Raw genomic sequence first — 22,360 nt, 5'->3', positions numbered from 1 at the left:
TCTCCCACACCAAAGGCAAGCATCTTATCTATGCGCCATCACCACCCATTCATGCTGATGTTGCTGCACCTACCATCTTTGCTTGTGTGTGGTTTACGCTATCTGTGGCCACCGTGCCAGGCTAGGTTCAAATGTATTTTTAACGTTACTGAGCATGTTGGTGGCAGTGTAGCTTTGAAGCTGTTGCTGCGTCTGTCAGCTGTGTGAGAATATGTGGCCGCCGTGCCCGGTTATGTTCATGTTGTGCCTGTAATAACGCCTGTGTGATTAAACTGTGATGCATTCAGGCAATAATATTTGTAATGGTCTAAGTTATTATCGTACAACATAGGATACGCTTTAGATCCTATATTGTAGAGGAGAACTAGGCCCACCTGATTTTCACTGTGCCCACCCACACTGTGATTTCTGCCTACACAACTGTGCTGAACCATTTCCTTTGGATGGTGGCTGAGATGTCCTCCTCGTGACTGGAGCGAATGAAACCGACAAACAAAACAACCCTCTATGACAATAATGAAATGAAAAGATATTTTTTAATCCTCCTGTTGTGATTGAGTGGGGTTGTGGCCTGGGCGTTTCTTATTGCTACTCGTTGGCCTATATAGCACATTAAATGGTCAAACATCACGGTAGGATTGCGCAGACTTGATCAAGAAGATCAGGATAAGGCACCATGGTTTTGCCTGATTGCTGAGTGAAAGTTTTCAGGAGCAATATTAAAGACAACAAGGCAACAACAACAGCTTCATGCAGTCACACCTTTAATTAAAGTATGGAACCAGTCTGATGAGCCCAAACACTTTCCCCCTCAGGTGTCTCAAGTCAACAACTTCGACATTCCTTCTGCCTCACCTGCTCTCTTTGAACATGCAGGCAAGCATGCATGAACACATGCCAACTCCATCTGCATGATTTGACTTTCTGAATTAGGTCTGTTGTGTGGAACATTTTACACTCTCGCCATTGTTGGTTTCTGTTTTGTAATTCAGTTCCTTCCTGCTTGTTAAGTCCTCTTCTTGTCCCCCAAGTGACTCATTTTGTTTGTCAGAAGCCTGAGGAGAGGCGCCAACCTGCTCGTAGCCTTTGTTGGGCATTTCTGTGTAAAGTGGTGAGTAAGCCTGACAGAAGAGTTTGTCATTTATTAAGTCATGTCATGTTCTAGGTTGAGAATGTGGGTATCGGTGCAGTCTTTCCCAGGTAAACATTATTTTCCGTCAAACTGTGGCACTGAGAAACAAAATGCTCACAGCTGCTGCCTCTACTCATGCTGGCCAAGCAAGCCCCAACGAATCTCGGTGATACTTGTGGGACGCTCTTCCACTGCTTCAAACCTTGTTAGTTGGGTTGAAATTAAGTACTTAAGCACCGCCACAAAATTGACCTTTAGCGCCACAACAGTATATTCCCACCTTCTGTCATTTCCAATACACATTGATAGTTATGTAAGTGATTGTAAACAGGAACACCTACAGGTAAATGTAAAAAAAATGGCCAAAACTTCATTATGTAAAACAAAACTTGCTGATGATGATGATGATGCTGATGTTTAAAGTGCTGCTCAAATCAAACTAGTTTGGCAGTCTTCCCTTTGATCTTGGTTTCCCCCCGGAAAACTATATTGCATTGCATGTTTTCTTGTTGTGCAAATAAACCATTTCTCAAATCATTTTCATTTGTTAGTTAGCATTTCTTTGTGCAAGCTGTTTTACAGAACATTTTTAACAAAAAGAAATGGGCACAAAATCAGCCATTTCAAAATGTGGTGGGGACATGTCCCCAGGGTAAATGACCCCTATGGAGGTGACACAGATGGGAAGTGCTCTGTGCTTTGAAACCAGTTGTAGCGGTGGCCAAAGCATCACAACCCCTGCGAAATGACTCATTTTACGATGAAAATCTATTCGGTCGATAACATATGAAAAGTCTAGAAGACTTGCACAATTATTCCCCATTCAAGTTAGCAGTGGGCTAAACGTAAGTTATTCAGCGTAACCAAATGGGTCACACTCTGGAGCAGCCCTGGGTAAGCTACTGCAATTCATATTTTCTTAAAAAAATAAAGATGTCAAGATATATACTGTTTATCATCAATGTAGATATGAATGTGTCTTATTGAATGCTGCTATATTATATTCAGTTAAGTGCTGAAGGTGGTTGTGGTTTTGCAATCAAGTTGCCTTTACTTGGACTGTGAAATCTACAGGTAATCTATAGGATGCAGTTTGATCAATATAAATACAACCTGAGCTGACCATTTTCCAAAGGACATCATATTAATATTGACTATTGATTAATCACTTCCCAATACAAATCTTTGTATTTTATGTTGTTTTTTGTTGTGACTAGAGGAGGGTGCTTGTGTAACAGTAGAGAACATTGTTAAAAGAAATGAACTGAAAATGTTTAATGAAGTTTATTGAATCTTTAACATGAATATTTGCATATGGTTCCAGAAGCATGATTTGTGATAATGACAACCAATACCCACCACCAATGTCAATCATTAAAGAACTGCTGTTTTTACATGCTGCTGCTGAAGTTACATTTCTGTGCACAATTTAATGTTCTTAAGAGCAGAGCAAAAAGAATTAAAAACTTGTTTATTGGCACTTTTTTCAATTTAGATGATTAAATGACTTATTTTGCAATTCATTCGATATTTTTATTCAGAAAAATTGTGGCTGAATTCAGACCAAATTGCTGAGGTGAAACTGCAGGTACCCTTATATTTTTTGAACAGGGGTAGTCTGTTCAGGCTGTGATGGAGGCCAGAGGGGGTGCTGATAAAAAACCCCAGCGAGAGCGAGAGAGCGTGCGGTGGTTGAGTGACCAAGAGAGTGAATGAGAAAAGGGAGTGCCGGTAACAAGAAAGATAAGTCAGAAATAAAATGTTATTGTTTCACAGCGGCTAAGCACAAATAAACACGCCTACAATACCCTGCTGCCTTTCACTGAAACGCCGGATTTGGTCTGAATTCAGCCTTAGACTATCTGTCTGAAGTATCTGCGTAATTCATCAAAGATTAAATGAATTATTGTGCCAGAAAAAACACAACCTGAGAGTAATAATGGTGACATGTTTGAAGTTGAAAACTGACTCACACAATGAATGATGAGTTTTCTAAAGTAAACCCACACTTCCCCCCCCTCTACAGCTTTGAATACAGAAAATACTCCAATACATACAGGAACCAGATCCCCAACCCCTTTATATTCTAATACAAAAGAAAAGGTTTTGTAACAATGGTCCCACTGTAAAAGCTTTAACAGTAGTTCTTTTTTCACTTGAAGTGGATAAACTATGACATCCCTGCAGGGTAAAATAAACACCCAAGTGATCAATTGAACTTTCAGAAGAATATTGATTTGACTTCTTCCATTACAACACAATCCCCCACATACGTAGCAAGATACCATAAATGAATGTAAGATACTTTTAAATAACACAACTAGGTCACTTGTCCATCAGTAAATAACTACTTGCAGTAGGATACCACTATTTAACTCTTGAATCAGTAAATAATTGTTGTTGTTTAACAACATACATATAAACCAGTCTTTGCTACTAGAAAGTTCTTTATGTGACCATGGTTTTTTCTAAGCCAATGCATTTCATACCACTTGTTGACTATCACTTCAAAATACTCACATCATTATAAGTAATTGAAAAAAGCTCCCTTTGTCCCTCTATAAATCCACCATGTTATCGCTTGCAGCTACATTATTGTGACGTTATCCTTGTAGTTGTTGCCCACCGCCACATTTAATAAACATCTTAGTAAGTACATTAGTGACTGCATAGGTCATATGACTTTAAGCAATCTGAGGTTCACTTGAGACGGTCCAGAACATGTTTAGCCTGGCTTAGCACAAAAGTTTACATGTTGTTGTGTACTTTGAGACTTCTTCGGATGTGTTGGAATGCACCTTTGACCTTGTGCTTTCCCTTGCTTCCGGTCACCGAGCTAAGGTAGCTAGGCTAAACACATTATGAATGCTTCTCTATAGAACGCAAAGTGATTTAACTCAACTCCTCTTACTCCCAGTAAAGGTGCATTTACCAAAATGCCCAAGTATTCCTTTAAGCATAAAAAAAATAAAATAAAAAAAATTTCATAAAAACATGTCAAAGACAGACCACAGTTCAAAGTTTACAACATGAACATATGCAGTATTTACTCCAAGACACCATACAGTGCTTGCAAGGGTTGGGCGATATGACAGTATAAACCGTGCCATGGTAAACATGCGTCCACTGGTAGAAATTTGGCAAAACTGTTTCCACTGCGGAAACTTATCCCTTAGTGCTTCTGCTATATATTCAGGGCAGACTGTAGCAAATCAGGGCTGGATTTCCATGAGGTCTTGTGAATCCAGCTGCCTCACAAGGCAAGGGGGATTTGGACAGCAGGACTGCTTACCAAGTTCTCACGTGACATGAGTATGTGGTAAGCAGAGGTAATGCACCTCTAAGCTGGTTTGCCAGCCGCACAGAAAAAGAGTGACAAGAAAAAACGGAGGAGAGTGAAACTGTAAATACAGAGCAGGACGAGTTCTAAAATAATCAAATGCGATGAAATACGGTACAGTATGGTTATTATAAACCATTTCATAAATGCATACAGAACACTTACTGTATAGTGATAAATACCATTACCATGATATAACATACACCGTGTTAGAAGATTTGGGCCATATCGCCCAGCCCTAATGCTAACTAAAACTTGTAATGTCCTCTAGTATACAAGACTTTTAGAAGATCCAATATATAAATACTATGGCTCTAAATCTTTTTGGCTATAAATCTAGCTGGAACCCAGTGGGGAGAGGAAACATCCCGTTCTTGCAAGAGAATAATCTTTATGCATGTATCTATTGACCGGACATTTTGTAATATATTCAGTGATAAAAACTGTGGTACTGTTGCCTTAATATTACAATATAACCTAAAACCTTGTGTTTTAGATCACTTCCCCGCTCGACAGTTTATTTGGGGACCAGGCTTTTCACTGGATATCACTGGATCCTTAAAACACCCTGAGGACAACTTGTTACTGTAATGTAACAAACAATGGAAGTTTCACAGAAACCGATTAATGGGCACCAAACATTTCTGTGTAGGTTACAATAAAAACCTGATTGCAAGTCAGGCATTTTTACCACACACATAACATCAGATGCTTTACTTAGCAGGCCTGAACACATGTTTAGAGAGAGAAAGAACCCCACTAATTATGGTCCCTCTCCATGACAAATTCAAGCCTGAACAACTCAGAACAGTACCGTCGGGTCTCAAAATGTCCTGCCGGGCGGACGTGCAGAGTAATCAAGCAATACTTGATTGCATACTCCAGCTCCCCTGAGAAAGAGAGGAAAAACATTTGTTATCAAAAGTCTGTGTAACAAGTTCAGTTAATATACAGAGGTGAGTAGAGTAGTCAAAAACTGTACTCACGTAAAAGTGCTGTTACTTTGCAAAAACAAGTAGAAGTAAAAGTGGTCATGAAAATAAGTACTTTAGTAAGAGTACAAAAGTATTTACTACAAAATGTACTTGTGTAGTTGAGAATAATAAATAATAATAATAAATATTGCATTAATATTATATTTTAGTACTCCAATAAATAAACATTGTTTAAAAATATAACTTATTTTCTTGACATCACCCATATTAAATTATGATTTGGCAAACAAATCAGGAGATAATTCTGTGATGCTTCATAAGTAATTTTCTATTAAATACAGGTGTTCACTTCTTTATGTTTACCTGAGGAAGATCCACTGTGGTAACATTACATCAGTAACATCCACATGAAATAAAAGTAGTTTGTCTTTTTTGTAATAATAAGATTATAATAATTTGGTCTGCCTTCATCAGGCTATATCAACGAGCATGACTAACTAGTTAAATGCAGACTGCTCGTACACTGTTAGCTTGAATATTTACATTAAGGCAGAAAGCAGGAGGATTTGTTAAGCATGTTAGCATGATAGCTATTTATTATTAAACATATTAACATTAAAACAACAGCACAGTGTAGCCTACTGACTTAACAACGGGAAACAGCTGCACCAACACGGTTTCATCTTAGGGCGTAAGATACAGACGCTTTGAGAAAACCTGACAAAGTGTTGGTATTAAGTTACTCGAGTACATGTAGCTGTCGCGATAACCACAAAATTGAAATACCGCGCTATTGGTCAAGCCTACCGCGGAGGATGGCAAGCACCGCAAAAAACGCAAAGTTCATACTGTACACTTCAGGGCATGTTAAATTAAAAAATGACTGCTTCCAAAGTTCCACAACCTAACAAGCTCTGTAACGGTTCAAGGATGGATCGCCATGGGCTGTACGTGACCCGACTTTAAACTCTGAAGCTGAGTGTTGCCATGTTTTGTGTTGTTTTACTGTTTATTTTAAAGGTTAGCTAACTTGGCTATAGCATATTGCGCGGCTAATGTGGCTAGCACGCTCGGTGATGTTGGACTAACGTTGTGATCCTGAGGGACAGTCCAGAGAAACTGTGAGAAACAGCAAGCCTCATTTGAAGCTCACTGACTAAGGAGCGTAGTGTGTCGGAAGCCTGCAGCTGTTCTTCATGTTGCTTTCTGTGGAAATTTAGTTATAACGTTACTACAGCGCAGTGGTTAGTTGTGGACAGCCATTCTGCTCCATATCGGCGCGTGTGCGTTGCTGCGGTATGTAAATTGACTTGATATACGTGCCCTGAAGGTAATGATATAGCTACGTGTGAAAAAGACACGGTCAAACTACAAAAAGGAGTTTGCTTTGCAATGTTGTTGACTAGCACCCAGCAGCTAGCTTGCTCCGAGCTTAAAGCTGCTGTTAGCGGCTCGCTGTGCAGAGAGGTGGCAGATACACTCTTACTGCTATATGGCACCAAATTACATCTTATTGATGAAAGATGCGATAATACCGCGTACCGCGCTGTTGAGTCCTAACATGTTGCCGCAGTGGAAATTACTTCACCGCGACAGCCCTAAGTACATGTAACGGAGTAAATGTAACTCTTTACGTTTACCCACCTCTGAATACACATTACTGAAGAAAAAAATAACATAAAAAAGATAAAGTCTAAGAGTAAAGGTTATTGGAACATCAAGTCCAGGTTTCTTTGAAGTTAGTGCAATTACTACTGACTGTTACAAGGCTCTGTATCGTTAATTTAAGACATTTCAACAACAACTAGTAAAACAGATCTAAACCAGAAAAAGGGGAGCGTGTTGCTCTACAGAGGAGGTGGCTAGAAGCAGCAAATATTGGCACACTGGCACCAGCTCAATGTACATCTGTCTAATGCAGTCTCTGTCCACAACCTGGAGGCCGAACAGTACATGAGTGTAAATAAGGAGTATAATGTTTAGTTAATAGTACACTCTTAGTATGACAATAATATATTAAATACTACATTCATTAGAATTTCATATAATAGTATACTATTTTACCACTAGCTGAATATTAAATCCAGATAGAGCTGTTTCATTTCTATGGGTTGTTTTTATTCATTAAATCCTTGTGCAAGCAGAAGGCTCTACAGTGGTCTCTAATATGTACTTGTCAATAATCATATTGTTCAACATTTAATGATACGCTGTAGCACATGAAACTTTTATATAACACCCTACCCCATCCAGGCTGTGATTGGTCAGTTGACAAAAAGTGACTAACAAGCCCGTCGGCTCTGTGAAAAGTTAAACATGTTGCATAACAAAAGGCACCAATACAGCTAACGTTAAATAGCCAGCGAGTCAAACTCAAACCTTCCTTATCTTCTCCCTGTTTTCTTCTGTCTGACCGCTTCAGCTGCTGACGACATCTCTCTGTATCTGTTTAGCGGCGAGGAAGGGAGGGGGGGCTATCGTCGGTTGTCGACTTAAAAGTTACTCGCACACTGCTCATAAATCATTTTTCTCATTGCACATAGGCTTATCTGTTTTTAGGGGCACATGAGAGAGCCCGGTGTGGGCGGAGATAATGAGCAGACTGCAGTGCACACAGAGAAGAGAGTCTCACACATTTCTGTTGTATTAAATCGCACACTTTTTGCAGTTTTGTAATCGAGTGGGAGCCACACCTTTATGTTGCCCAGGATATCCCTAGACCTTACGACTTAACAACATAGACACAAAAATATGTGAAAATAGGGTTGAAATGTACTTAAGTTACCCTTTAAGCTCAAGTATAGTTTAGGCTGACTCAACTGAAGGCATCATGAGATTTGGACAAATGGAAATGTTGACCTGTAGTCACTAGTTTTCATCCAGTCATGGTATCCTATTGTTGACATGACCTTTCACTCTTGAATAAAGGCACTCTGCCAGCTTAATGATGACAGTCAAATCAAAAGAAAAGTTTCTGGTCAACCAGAAAGTCTTTCCATTTTCATTATGGAGAACTTGGCAACCACTGCTGACACAAATTTCTCTGTACCAGACCAACTGTAAAGGTTGTGCAGTTTGTTTACCAAGTTCACAATTGACATTGACTCATCATTTGTTCATGCTCTTCACAATGTGCTGCCCTGCCAAAAAGTACAAACAGACAACTGTACTTGATGTCTTCAGCACTCTTTGAATGTCCCCTGGCTAAAACGGTTAGTGAGCTGTGAGCGAGCAGCGAGACAACAGAGCTGCTTGGCTGCTGCTGAGGGGTCTGCTGGTCTGAGCACGCAGGAAGTCATGGTATAGTGCCTGGTTAGTTGCTAGGGCTACTGTACAAAGGGAGTAGCTTTCCTTGATCAAATCTCCTTCAATTATAATTCAAAAGTTCCTCAAAATGGCATTAGGTTGTAACATGGATCTAATGCTCTTAGATAGAATTTTCCAGGTTTCCAGTCATTACAGTGTAATAAATAACAGGATTTGATCTTTATTTTAATGTAAAAATCTTACAGTGTCATACCATGCTATGCAGGTAGCTGCCCATCTGTAGCAGACACTCCAGAGTCTCCATCATCTGCTCTTGGCGCAGCGTGTTGAGTCTGGTGTGATTGGGGGTTTTACTGCTTTCCAGCTCACGTACTGTGGCTTTCAGAGCCAGTGAAGCACACTGGATGACACTCATTCCTGAGAACACACATGCAAACATTTAGATTAATAGACTTCTGAGGAGGTTACATTCACTACAAACACTCCTAAATATCTAACCATTCCTAAACCTAACTGTAAGATGGTAACTGACAAAGAACAACAAACCAATTGATCTCAACGGAAACTTTTCTCACAAACAAATTTAACTAATTCTAGACAGAGGGTATGCTGTCAATGCAACTTTTTATTCTGTTGCTAAGTATTTTCATTTTGGTTTCACTAACTGGATGTCACTTTGTTAATATACTCCTACTTTCTTCCCTAATATTACTGATTATGCAACACCACACAACGTTTACAATATTTTATTAGTTTCTTGCTGATACTAATTTTGGCAAACGTGCATTATTTTCAATATGGGACAAAAAAGTGATTGTAATGTTTCTTATAAACAATTATTTGGTAACTTCTTATGCAGATGAACTATACTTACTATAACTTAGGGCTGGGGGATATGGCAGAAAATGTTATTACAATAAACAATTTCATTACATTTTGATAATTATCAGGATAAATGTCAAATCATTATTTCTTTCACATTGGGTGAACGGTTTTAAACTTTTCTTTGAGGTCAGAACATGACAAACACTTCGGAGTTAGAACATTCAAAGCAAATAAATCAATAAAATCTTTTTTCAAGAAATATGCATGATTAAAATTAAGTTAAATCTTATTTCAGTCCTGTTTCCTCAACAAAATAAATATGTTAATAGAAAAATTAAGTACTGATTCGTTCGTGATTCAAATGAATTAAATCAAACACTAATTGAACAGAGCTTTTATTAACATAGTTTGTCATTATTAAGAAGCCTCAAGGATTTGAAAGTAAGTTACTTACCAGAGTTATCGGCGGCTTCAACGTCCACATACACACCTTCCATCATTGAGTGTTTTAGAACCTAAAAGAAAACATACATCTGCCTTCAAAAACATTGATCTCAATAACATACAGTAGTTTGTTATTCTTTGGTAATGGAGTACACACTAGAGTTAGAATAAAGCCGTCCAAATGTGAATACAGTGTAAACAGTAAGCGTTGCCATGTTTCCCAACATACTCAACGGTACCACAGCTGCTGTGGTCCAGGTGCTCTTGGATGAAGATAGACGGAACAGACTGGTGCACAATGACTGAGATTAATGACAGAAACAAACCTTCCCATTGTGAACTGTGCTAACTGTGTCCCGACAACATCAACATCTCCTACACTGCTGACGATTTGCGCCCCACCACTAGAAGCCAGTGTACAGTTTGATGTGTACAAGAGCGCAGATGTTTGCGCAGTTGGTGGAAGTTGCACAAGATTTACACCCACTTGAGTTGGCATGAACAACAGTGTTTTGACGATGTGTTGAAGGAGCACATACCTGCTGCCTACAGCTGGCTGCAGGCAGCCAAATGAGTATGTTCTTGCTATTGAGATAATTTTCCAGGACCTTTCCAGGACATTTTCAGTGATGATCAAGCTGATATGACAGACAGGGATCACGTCACACACTAATATATGTTCTTCTCTGTGGAAGTCTGATTGTTAAGACGTGCAGGCTATGGCTATAACTTATGTATGAAATCATCTATTCCATGCGTGGAAATTATGATAAAATTGATCTTGCCTTGTTTTAATGCTATATTTTAACAGTATTATTTTTATAGGCTGAACACCAATATCTGATCAAATAACAGCTTTAAATTTTGCCTACTAACAAATTCCGGCATTCTGTTGAACCTTAGCTTTCTAAAATATCTGTGGTCCTCAGCCCACATGCAGCGGAACAATACAGAAAGCTATTTTACCCATGTTGCTCTCTGTACTGTCTACTACCGACAACTGGCACAATGAGCACTTTATTTAAACTTTACAGCAAACTCGGTGTGTTGATATGCACGTGTAATACGGTCAGAAAACTGGGACTACATCATAGGTCTGCAAATATCCAAAGATATTTGATGTTCTAAAGAACGTGTCACAATAGGAAATTAAACCAAGCCGTGGTATAAATCAGTTTACCACACCATGTCTCTCCCTTTACTAACGAAGCTCATCACAATCCATGGTGAACTATGGCTAAAATAGTGCTGAAACTAATGATTCTACCAATTATTAAATTGAATGGTTTAGTTTTTAAAATGTAAAATAAAAAAATAATTGTGAAAAAGGTCCTTCACAAATTTCCCTGACTCTGAAGTAGGGCCAATAAAAAACACAGAAAAAAGAAAAAAAAAGAAAAAGATAATTATCGCAATATAATTTTCCTCAACAACAATTTAATAAATGTTCAATATATCGTCAATAAATATTTGCTTTAATTCATTTGAATCACAAACAAATTAGCACCAAATTTTTCTGTTAAAATATTTATTTTGTTGAAAAGAAGATTAATCATTTTTGTCAAAAAAGATAATAGTTTTAAACGTTCTAACTCAGACTTGTGAAGTGAACCACTCTTTGGCATCAAGTTTTTGTCACATTCTGACCATAAGGAAAAGTTTAACCACATAATTAACCAACTGGTTTCTTAAATTTTCACTCAGGAGCGAAAATCTGCCTTTAAACTTGAAAGAAATAACGATTTGACATATATCGTGATAATTATCGATATCGAATGATATGAAATGTTTTTATCGTGATAACATTTTTGGCCATATCGCCCAGCCCTACTCTGAAGTGTTGTCTTTAAAATGCTTGTTATTAACCAACAACATACAAACAGCCCCAAAGCCAAAAGATATTCAGTTAAAAAAATAAATCCTCAAATCTGAGAAGCTGAAACCAGCAAATGTTTTGTCAGTTTAGATTGTAAAATGACAATTAACTGATTATCAAAATAGGTGCAGATCAATTGATTATTGATTGATTTCCATTAATTGAATAATCGTTTCAGCTCTAGTCTCAAAGGCCGACGGTGTAAAAAAATCTTGACATCACAATGAAAGTGCACTGCTTGATGGCCCTCAGCTATCCCCACTCTGCGCTTCCACTCCACTATGAAACATGGAGAGTAACCAACATACAGAAAAAACACGGTGCCTTCACTGGTGCAGTGTGCCGACAAGAAAACAGGGTCTGTGTGTGTTGACCTTAGATGTGCTCTTCAAAGAGAGTAGAAAAACATTTCCGTCTTGTGTGTATTTGAGCTGTGCCATTAAAGCAAACACAGTTCAGAGAAAGCATTTACTCTGAAGCACGAGACAGGTTACCCAGGTTGCTATACAGCGTCGCCTGTAAAACATCACACATCTACATGTGATCAACACACACAAGCATCAAAGTGAACTATGTGCTAATCCTTGTTGTTCTCTACAGCCCACTCTTCATCAATCATATAAACGCAATCGGGAAACAAGTTCACTCAACGCATGGTGTTATTTAAATACCACATTAATGACACGCTGTACACAGATGGTGTGTCAATCAAAAACCAGCTCTGTTGGTTTTTGTCAGACCTTTTCATCTGACCTGTATAAAGACTAATGCCGACGCAGATGGAACATTCCTGACATGACAACCAATATACATGTAAGGAGCAAATGGTGTCATGTTGCTAAACATGATCGGAATAAGTCTGTGCAGCTCGCAAGCACTGACTCAGACATTTCTGTGATGGGGATTTTGAGCAGTAGAGAGGAAAACAAGGCTCTAACCTCCAGGACTCTGATGTAGCCTTTCTCAGCAGTGAGGTGGAGGCAGGACTTTCCCGAGCTGTTCGTCTCATTGACGTTTGCCCCCAAATGGATCAGATCCGCTACCATCAGGTGGTGGTTGTGCTTTGCTGCATGGAGGAGGGCGGTCTGCGAGCAGATGACTAATAACATTAAACTATGGATTGTCCAATTTATTTTTTGTCATATCTGTGGTTAAGTCAGCAGTAGCTTTATCTGTCAGACATTTAAACATTGACTAGTTAGTGATAGGTATGATTGCAAAATGAAATATCACAATTGTTTAATCATGCTATGATATATAGGATTCATTAAGAGGCAGACTATGTTATTCAGCACTACAGAGAGTGGGTGGTGAGTGAGAGTGAAATCGACATCATTATAATTTTATCTTCATCCTTTTGTTTGCAGACTAGTTAATTTCAAATATGCATTTTACAGAAAGGATGAGCGTGTCCAGACGTTCCGACAACATGCTTTGTAAAACTACAGGAAGTCATTGTGTACAGTGAACTATCCAACATGGAAGGCAATTATAAAGATCAAACTCTTTTGTTCCTCATTAATATACTATATCAGGTTTTTTTCTGGCTCCAACTGAGGCAGAGGAGGAACCACCCTGATCACGTGCCTTCAACTGGCTCATAAACGCTTTCTACAAGCGACATATTTTAAGAGTTCTGATAATGACATGACTGAAGAAAACGACCATTACGTTAAAGGTTATTCTAATAAAAAAATAAACGTTATTTTATTTTAACAGAAATGATTTGCTTGTCTGAGTATATGTGGTCGTCATGTCCTCAGATGTAGGTATTGCATGTTCTACATGTATTTGATAAAGTAGAGCAAAAATTCATATAAATATATAAAAGCTCCTGAAATTTGGTGGTGGTAATAACAAAAATTGGAAATGTAAATCTCTGTCTTTGTACTTTACCATTCCATCAGAGTCTTTGAGGTCCAGGCTGTTGAGTGAGGCCATCCTTTTTGCAATGGCGTAGCCCAGTGCCCTCTTACCGAGACACGCCACTTTATGGAGAGCTCTGGAGGGACAAGAACAATCCGACATATTTAGACAAAAGAAATCTCTTCACACTAAAGATATTTACTGAGACAAAGAGGCAGCATACAATCTTAGAAAAGGATAACAGGTCTGAACTTGTTTTATAAACGCTGTGTACTTCCTAGAGGCACTACGCAAAGTAAGCTGAGAAAGTGGGACTTTATTCCAAGATGCCCGCAGGTTTGAGTGAGCTAAACAAACAGGCCTTTTCCCAGCAGACGTTTGAACTTGTGATAGTAGGAGAAGAACACGTGTTACTAATATCCTTATTAATGTTCTGTTCAATGTCCTACTAAGCCATGACAGTGAGCCAGCATGCACAGTCCCAGAGGCCTGAAACTGAAGCAGCTAAATAGCCTTAAGCCATCATTCATTTTCATCATTAATTAACACGGAGGAGACTAGTTCAGGTCTGATTTTAGAACTGTTCAGGTCTTTAAACCAGAGACCTGAGACATCAAATACAGATCATCTAGTCATTATCAAGAAGACGAACCTGCAGCAGAACTGTACAATGACATTCTTGCACCAAACTTACGTCCTGCCATGTCCATCAGGTGCCAGCAGTACAGCGTCAGAGATGTCCTTCAGCTGGCACTCCTCTTTCTGCAGCTGTGTCCAGAAGAAAGAGCTGTTCAGGTCCCAGTCGTGGCTCGGGGGATCAAACCACTCCTCCCCTGCTCCACTGTCTCTTCCACCGCTTCCGATGCTGGAGGGCTGGAGGCTGGTTTGCATGAAGCCAGGAGGTGACTGGGCCTGGTAGTACTCTGCTGTGCAGGGGAAGTAGGTTATGTAGGAGTGGGGGCTGGGGATTACCTCATCACACTCGTCACTGTTGTACCCTGCAGTTAGTGAGTACATATAGCATGTGAGGGGTGGAAGTAGTTGCTGTTAACATAATTTATCAAGGTTATATTTTAAGGAGTAACTATAGAAATGTATTACCAGGTGGAGACCAAGACGGTGGTGGGGAGTGGTAGGTATTGCCGGTCCTGAGATCCTCCTCCAGCACCTCAATGATGATTGCCAGCTCCTCCAGGCTTTTTGTGGGCCGTTTTCTCTGAAAGCCAACAACAGCCGAGGTATGCAGAGATATTTGAGCTCCTTAAAACTGACAAGTGATTTAAAGCATTCCAAAAACCGGCCTTTTACCCGGGAACTGTGTTTTACAACACTCACCTTGCTACTTTGGCATCTTGTACGAGCTTGGACTCGTTTCCTTGCTCCTGTGGAAGAAAATGTCAAGTTTAAGTCTGAGAGTACTACACAGTATGAGAGTTTAGCTGGCATACAGCAGACTGGTGTCCTGCCGGTTTTTGTTCCTTCCTGGTGGTTCACGAGCTTCGCAGCCTTAACTATTAAAAGGAGGAACAATAATCTACATGACACCACCCCTGAATTACTAACTCTCATGGATGTGGGTTTCACTGACCTTTGGCTGTTTTGCTGTATGTCCCCTGCATTCACACATTTGTGTGATGTGAAAAGAATACATATTAGTGTTAGTTGTCTTCAGAATTTCAGACAGTCATAAAAGTTCCCTGCTTGCAGGCATAACGGAATAGATTTCACGTCTAACAGACAAAAGGATAGAAAAAAATCTGCAACCACATATTGGGATGGACTCCAGGTCCAGAAGGACGAAAAAGGTGTCCAAAGGTTCAAGTATAATATATATATATATATATATATATATATATATATATATATACACACACACACACACACACACATACACACACACATATACACACACTTGAATGGCTGAATTGCCACATTCAGGAAATTGATTCCCACAGTCAAAAGAAATAAATAGATGTTGTCAAAAGTAATGAATAGAAATAAAATAAAGACAAAATTTAATTTGTTGTGCAATCTCTTGCTGAGTGAAAAAGTTACTCATCCAATGCCACAAATCTTTAACCACATCCCTCTGTGTGCCAAATATAATCTAAGGGATGGACTTTTTTCCTCAGGGTTGCAGTGTGTAAAAGACTGCTCAGGCAACATGCTTGTAAAACTTTAAAACCCAAAGCACTTATGGCTGATATTAACAAATTGCTTAACTGGATCTATGTAGTGGTGGGTGTATAAAGTTCCCCCTTTCTTTACACGTGTAGCAACCAACCCGGAAAATTGTAAAAATGCAGTACAGAAAGTCAATGTATCCATCAGGGTTTGTGTAAAAAAAACAAACAAATGTAACTTTAGTCAAACTGACTGTCTAAATTTTGACATCTTGAACTAGTAATATATTTTTGTCACTGAGTACAGTCCACTTGGGCAAAAATATTTATAAAATAATAAGTATATAAAATAAGTTACCTGACAATCTTGAGGTTCCAAGCCTTGGGCTAGGCGGACGTTTCTCAGAAGATCCCTTACTGGTGTTTTGACACGCACTCCAAGGTAGACCTTGTTACCATTATAAATGGATCTTGCACCTGCTGAAGAAACAATGAACATTTATGGCAGGATCCCACTACACAACACTGATAGCTGCCCTTTGATATGACACACACATTCATTGCCATTAGGAAGAGGCAAACTGCTGTGCCTGATGTCCTATGTCTGTTGGATTGGATCATAATATGATGTAGTCTACTATCAGCATTAGGATGACAGGAACACTTATCTTGCCGTCAGAAAGATAATTATTAGCCTGACATCAAGCAATACTAGGCTACTCTGTTGTTCTCTATTAAGCTGTAATCATAGGCTTACATGAATTGAACATGCTCAACTGAACATCTCAAATTGGCTTTAAATAGGTCCGCACTGAGACAGATGCTACTAACATTTGGATAATGTTAGCTGGACTTTGGACAGATGGACGTCATGACGTTAAAAGCCTTGATGTTTGTCGGGAAACTCTAAAATCGGATTTCATCTACTATGAGGCGCGTACGTCTAAGGAACTTAAACTGTATGTTACCCGTGACCAAACACTTGGACCTCCCCCCCCCCCCGCCCCTGTCCTACCTTTTTTTCTACCGCCCACATCCTGGACAGTGAAACCGGGAACAGGCGTGTTTGGCTCGGCCAAGCCTGCCGCGGTTTCCCCGAGCGGAGGAGAGAGCCCAGCCGCGGTGTCGGCTGTTCCATCGTTTCTTTCTTTCAGGTCCTTTCGTTTGTACCGTCCTCTCATGTTTTACAGCTACTGAAAAAGAACATGTTCAAGTCAACTATGACCACAACGAAGTTCAGCCTTTCACCGTTAAAAGTTCAAAATGAAATACAAACCCACTTCCTGTAGCTCGGCGAAGCTGGGGGCGCTCTCCTTCAGGGCTGTGCGCGTGCTCCCGGCAGTCGCAGCACCTGTTTGTCCACACTGACAGCTCCCTGCCTTCCCGCTGCTAATAATGTCACTCCGGTCGTCTGTTGAGGACGACCACGCCCACTGCTTGCGGGAAATGTAAACCTGACGCCCATTAGTGGGACCATTCAAAAGTTCGATAATCGGCTATGTTGTAATCACTGTTTGCATGGTTAGGTTACTTTCTAGTTACCCTATTTAAAAAGTAATAGCCTTGTAGGCCTAGTGTAACTATTTCAAATAATTTATCAATGTAACCTATTACTTTTAGTTTTTGATTTTTTGTCTAAATTTCTTTACAACTGTATGTGGCAGACGGGTGGCACTGCTCAAAATTCACTAAACGGCTGTGCTTGTGCTTGTGGGCGATGTAAAAAAGACAAGAAAAATAAGTTCTTAAAAACTGAAGGCCTACATGGTTTACTTCAGTTGACAAAGTATAATATGCAAATTCACTTGATCAATCTCTATCATGTTTTCAGAAATCCAAGGAAGCAAAAAAAATGTGCCTCTAGAGGCAGTCCTTATGCCCTATGTTACCCTAACTGTAATTTAATTACACATTTCTTCCCCCATTATACCTAAGTATAACAATTAGGCTATAGAATAGTCAGTAATTAAATTCCATTACTAAATTACATGTAACTAGTAACTCCCTAACACTGGTTGATGTTAACTTTTCATTTCATATTTTAAACTATTAAATGGTGTTTATATTAAAAATGTCCAGACATCTTGCCAAAGATGCATGCTGTGTAATCTGGCCACTAGGGAGGTGTCAACCGTTCATGTGATGATACTCTAGCTGCACAGAAACCTAAATGGTAAGAGCTGACCCCCACCTCCACAGTTTGTATAAGCAAGGCAGCTCTGCACTGAACAAGACCAGGTCAGGCAAGCCTGAGTCAGTCAGAGCGCTAAAATACTTAAATATCATCAAAAACTACAATGCAGTGCACTAAAATCCAATCCCTCATCTTCAGCTCTGAGTTGGCCTCTCCCTGGCTCAGCTTCCCGTGTGCTGGCCCCCACTCTGCTTGTACTGATTGTACAGCTACGTATGCACGAGAAGAAAATCAGTAATAAATATGACTAACAATAATCCATTTTCTAATTCTATCAATTGCCTACCCAGGCCTGCACACTCCGCTGTACCTGTCACTGTTTTGTCTGGTTCCATAGACCTTCTCCTCCTGCTGCTGCTGCTCCTCCTGCTCGTCCTGTTCCTCCTCTCCCTCCTCATCAACATGACTGGTCATTATCACCCTATCTCTCTGCATCACCTCCAGTGACCTTACAGCTAATATACTTACAAACATACAGAGATTCCTCACTTATAGAACAATATTGTCTTTGTGTGATAACACATTGCAAACTGTAATATAGCCTATACTTATCTTATACTTACCTAAATTATAAACGCAACACTTTTGTTTTTGCCCCCATTCATTTTGTACATTCATCATGAGCTGAACTCAAAGATCTAAGACTTTCTCTCTGGGCCTGTTTCTCTCAAATATTATTCACAAATCTGTCAAAATCTGTGTTAGTGAGCACTTCTCCTTTGCCGAGATAATCCATCCACCTCACAGGTGTGGCACATCAAGAAGCTGATCAGACAGCATGGGGATTGCACATGTGTGCCTCAGGCGAAAAGGTGCAGTTCCATCACACAGCACGTTACCACAACCAGTACGAGCACAGCCAGAGATGTACAGCCACCATCAGATACAAGCAACTCAGACCCTAATGGAACAGTTGCATGGCTCATGAGTGAAGTAGGAGGGCCCCATAACAGAATTTTGCCTAGGGCCCCAGGGAGGTTAAGACTGGCTCTGTTCACACTCCATCTGCTCATTCAATTACAATGTTAAGAGCGCTGATAGCCGTCACTTACTCAAGTACTACGGTATATTATATTTTTACTCCTACTTACTACATTTATTTGACAGTTATAGCTACAAGATCCCGAGTGGATTGAATTTCACACAAAACATTTGATTATCTTAAATTATCTGAATCATTGTCAGTGATTAAACTACCTAACAGGATATAAAAGTTCAAATGAAATCTACCTCAACTAGCAGCAACAATGCTGTCTATCTGTTAATGATTCAGTAATAATATTCCAATAATATAATAACACCGACAAGGGCCATTCTGCTGCATAGAGAGTACTTTCTATATTGTGGTATTGCCATTTTTTACTTAAAGGGGCATATATAGTTTTCAGTGGCCTCTAGAGTTAAAGTTACAGATTGTAACAACTATCTACCCAACCTTTCTGATGTTGACCACGTTCTCAGCTTTAGCACATAATTTTTTTAGTTGTTTTTTATCCTTAGGTGGACTTTGTGTTGGAGTTTGTGTTGTCCGGGGAGTGGGTTGTTTTTTTGGTGTTAGCGGACTCCATTTCGTTAGCTGTGGTGTTAACCCTGTGTAAAAAAGAAGGCAAGAAGCTCGGGAGCAGTTCCAAGGGATGAGATAGCAGGTGTGTGATTCATTTTAATGTGAGGTTACAACCCGTTCACAAACAGGCAATAAAAAAAGTGATTAATTGATGAGTGATTTCATTAAAAAAAACTGTATACAGCCCCTTTAAGTAAATGATCTAAATACTTAAGTGGTCAGAAGATACGTGTGGCAGGAAATAAGCATTGGCTGGTTGCATATTTACATACAGAGCTAACTGGCAGCATAAGAGAAAAGCTAGTGTTGCTTAAACAACCTCTAGTCAGACCTGTTATGATCCTGGGCCATAACAACATTTTTGGGCACATGTTGACAATGAAGAACCAAGCAAAATTTTCACTGTCTGCCTTTCTCCCACTGCCCTTCAAAGTGGCTTTCCCTAAACTGTGGCCTTCGTTGCCATCTAGTTAAAATATTCACTTTTGATTTATGACAGACAGGTGTGCTCGGGAGTGCAACACAGTTGAAACTATCACGCACAGAATTTGGTGAAATAATGTTGAGCAAACAGTCTTTTGTTGGCTCAATTATAACACATCATGGACACAAAATATTTTTTTTTAAGCTTTGATGAAGACCCAGCTGTCTCGTATAGCCTAACTACCTTTAGGCCATACCATTGTTTGACAATTTGTGTCTAATTGCATACAGGTTACTGTTGACAATATGCCAAAGCACTTCAAACGTTTGATTTCTTTTCATGTTTGCCCAACTTTCCAAACAGCCTTTTTATTTCAGATGAATGTGAAAAAAACTTGCACTTTTGTATTGCAGGAAAGGTAATTGGCAAATCACAAAAAGAACTCCAAATTACATTTGACAGTGCGGTACACAGAATGGCAAAACATAACTGCAGATAGGCTACCTCACTGCCACTGCACTCAGTTTGAGTTTCCCCCACATGGGAATCTAGGTCCAGCCGAAACATGTACAAGAAAGCTTTTATTCCTTATGCCATATAGGCATTGAACACCGAAGGACTGCATCAGAGAACATTTGTTATCTTACAAGGTTTGCTCTCTTGTATTATGTATTAGAATTAGAATTAGACTTATCTGCTGCTACCTGCCCATTTTTCTCTGGTGCAGTTATTTTAATTGTGTGCTGTCGCTGTCAAAAAAAGGAGTGTGTTGGTATGAGGTTGGTTCAGGTTAATAGGGAGAGGCGAGTGAGTTAGACTTTAGGATTTAGAGGTGTGAGCTTGCTGGCGCTGAGAGGCGAAGGCAGAAATATTCGGGTCCCAAATAAAGAAATTTCTCTGCCTTGCTATGTTGTGTATGTTTAATCTTTTCAAGATGCAAGCAACCCGTTAACTTTCTCATACAGTGTTTATGAGAAGGTCTTTGAGTAGACAACCATAGTTTATTTATATATTTATTTCAGGTTTATTTAACAGGGACAATGCACACTAATAATACATAAATAAATGTACAGTGTGCCAGAATTAGCCAAAAGGCTATTTTACATCTGCTGTCCCTGGACAGATCTTAATATGTCACACCTAAAAAAAAATAAAAGGATTAAAATAGTACATACAGGTTAATACAAGAATAAAATTTCCATGACTATATAAAAAGAATTACTAAACCAACATATAAACAAGAACAATTGGTCAATATCAACAACAACAACACACACATGCACACACAAGACAAACTGTCCATATAACAAACATTGTGTAATAGCAACGGCATTAAATTTTCGACATGCACAAAAAAAACAATATAGCTGGGACAATGACGAACAACAGAGGTTTAAGTTATCTAAACACAAATAAGCCAGGACAACCTCATAGGCATAGGACAAGAAACACAAACAGGCAGGACAGAGAAGACAAGGTAGCAGCAAAATTTTGTGTCTATGTGTAATGTTGACAGTCCTGACTACCTGTTAGCCTGTTAAATTTCAAAGAAGCATAAGTTTTAAAATTCCTAATGTGAATTGGGATGAGGTTCCATTCACGAGCACCCCTGACTGAAAAAGCTGTTTGACCAAGTGCACTTTTCATCAACGGGACATTGCAGTCACCTCTTGCTGCACTCTAGATCTGTAAGCATTTGGTGCTGTGCTTGCAAACTGGCTCAATACAGGAGCCAGTCCATGTAAATTTTGTACATAAGACAGAGATCTGTATATGTAATCAAGTTTTTGAAACTTGTGATTATATTTTTTAAAAACATGACAATGATGATAGTATATGGATTTCCTATCAAGTACTTTAAGAGTTTTTTTTTATATAGGGAGAGTAGTTGTTTGAGAGAAGTGTCGCTAGCTTGTGACCAGGTTGTCAAACAGTAGGTGATATGGGATAAAATCATTGAGTGCATGAACATCATAGCTGCCCTTGTTGACATGCAGCTACGGACATGTCTAAAATTTGCCAGGCTGAACTTAATGTGATTACAAACCTTCTTGATGTGCGATTTAAAAATAAGATTGTTATCAATGTATACTCCAAGGTATTTAAAATCTGAGACGACTTGTCGTCTCTCCCCTGTTACAACTACATCCGGTTCCACACAGCGAATGTTAGATTTACTGAAAAACATACAGTTTTGGATACATTCAGTTGGAGGCAATTGTGATTTAGCCATTCTGTTTTATTTATTTATTTTAATTTAATATATTATTTTCATTTTCTAACATACTGACACACACACACGCATATTGTTGGTCAGTGTACTTATGCGTTCATTCATTATTCTATTTTTGGAAGTGAAATGAAAAACCA

The 22,360-nt window shown here is 39.2% G+C and overlaps 1 protein-coding gene across 5 annotated transcripts; it reads right to left on the bottom strand.

Moving 5' to 3' along the window:
• Positions 1-2,401: 2,401 nt before the first annotated feature.
• Positions 2,402-17,194, bottom strand: zgc:113279 (uncharacterized protein LOC553749 homolog). Of its 5 annotated transcripts, none has more exons than XM_046073837.1 (12): positions 17,089-17,194; positions 16,824-16,998; positions 16,167-16,288; positions 15,274-15,298; positions 15,021-15,067; positions 14,787-14,901; positions 14,380-14,683; positions 13,716-13,821; positions 12,758-12,904; positions 9,954-10,014; positions 8,928-9,091; positions 2,402-5,362 (listed from the first exon to the last, which is right to left on the bottom strand). In XM_046073837.1, exons 2-12 carry the CDS (start codon positions 16,987-16,989, stop codon positions 5,330-5,332), a joined length of 1,290 nt encoding a protein of 429 aa, XP_045929793.1. In that variant the 5' UTR covers positions 16,990-16,998; positions 17,089-17,194; the 3' UTR covers positions 2,402-5,329. The 5 variants fall into 5 exon arrangements, with proteins under 5 accessions (XP_045929793.1, XP_045929791.1, XP_045929792.1 ...); XM_046073835.1 differs by having other exon boundaries at positions 16,824-17,001; positions 17,089-17,184; XM_046073836.1 differs by having other exon boundaries at positions 17,085-17,153.
• Positions 17,195-22,360: the final 5,166 nt, after the last annotated feature.

The sequence above is a fragment of the Micropterus dolomieu genome, linkage group LG17 (assembly GCF_021292245.1).
Source record: "Micropterus dolomieu isolate WLL.071019.BEF.003 ecotype Adirondacks linkage group LG17, ASM2129224v1, whole genome shotgun sequence".
In the NCBI taxonomy this organism is placed as follows: domain Eukaryota; kingdom Metazoa; phylum Chordata; class Actinopteri; order Centrarchiformes; family Centrarchidae; genus Micropterus; species Micropterus dolomieu.
Note: the sequence above shows the minus strand (reverse complement) of the source record. Positions and strands in the feature narration are given on the sequence as shown.

Excerpts from the sequence above, each read along its gene's own strand:
- zgc:113279 (XM_046073837.1), bottom strand. The coding sequence starts at position 16,989 with ATGAGAGGACGGTACAAACGAAAGGACCTGAAAGAAAGAAACGATGGA. Across the intron at positions 14,902-15,020 it reads CAAGATGCCAAAGTAGCAAG|AGAAAACGGCCCACAAAAAG; the intron begins GTGAGTGTTGTA and ends GTTGGCTTTCAG. Across the intron at positions 5,363-8,927 it reads GCAGCTACCTGCATAGCATG|GGGAGCTGGAGTATGCAATC; the intron begins GTATGACACTGT and ends TCTCTTTCTCAG.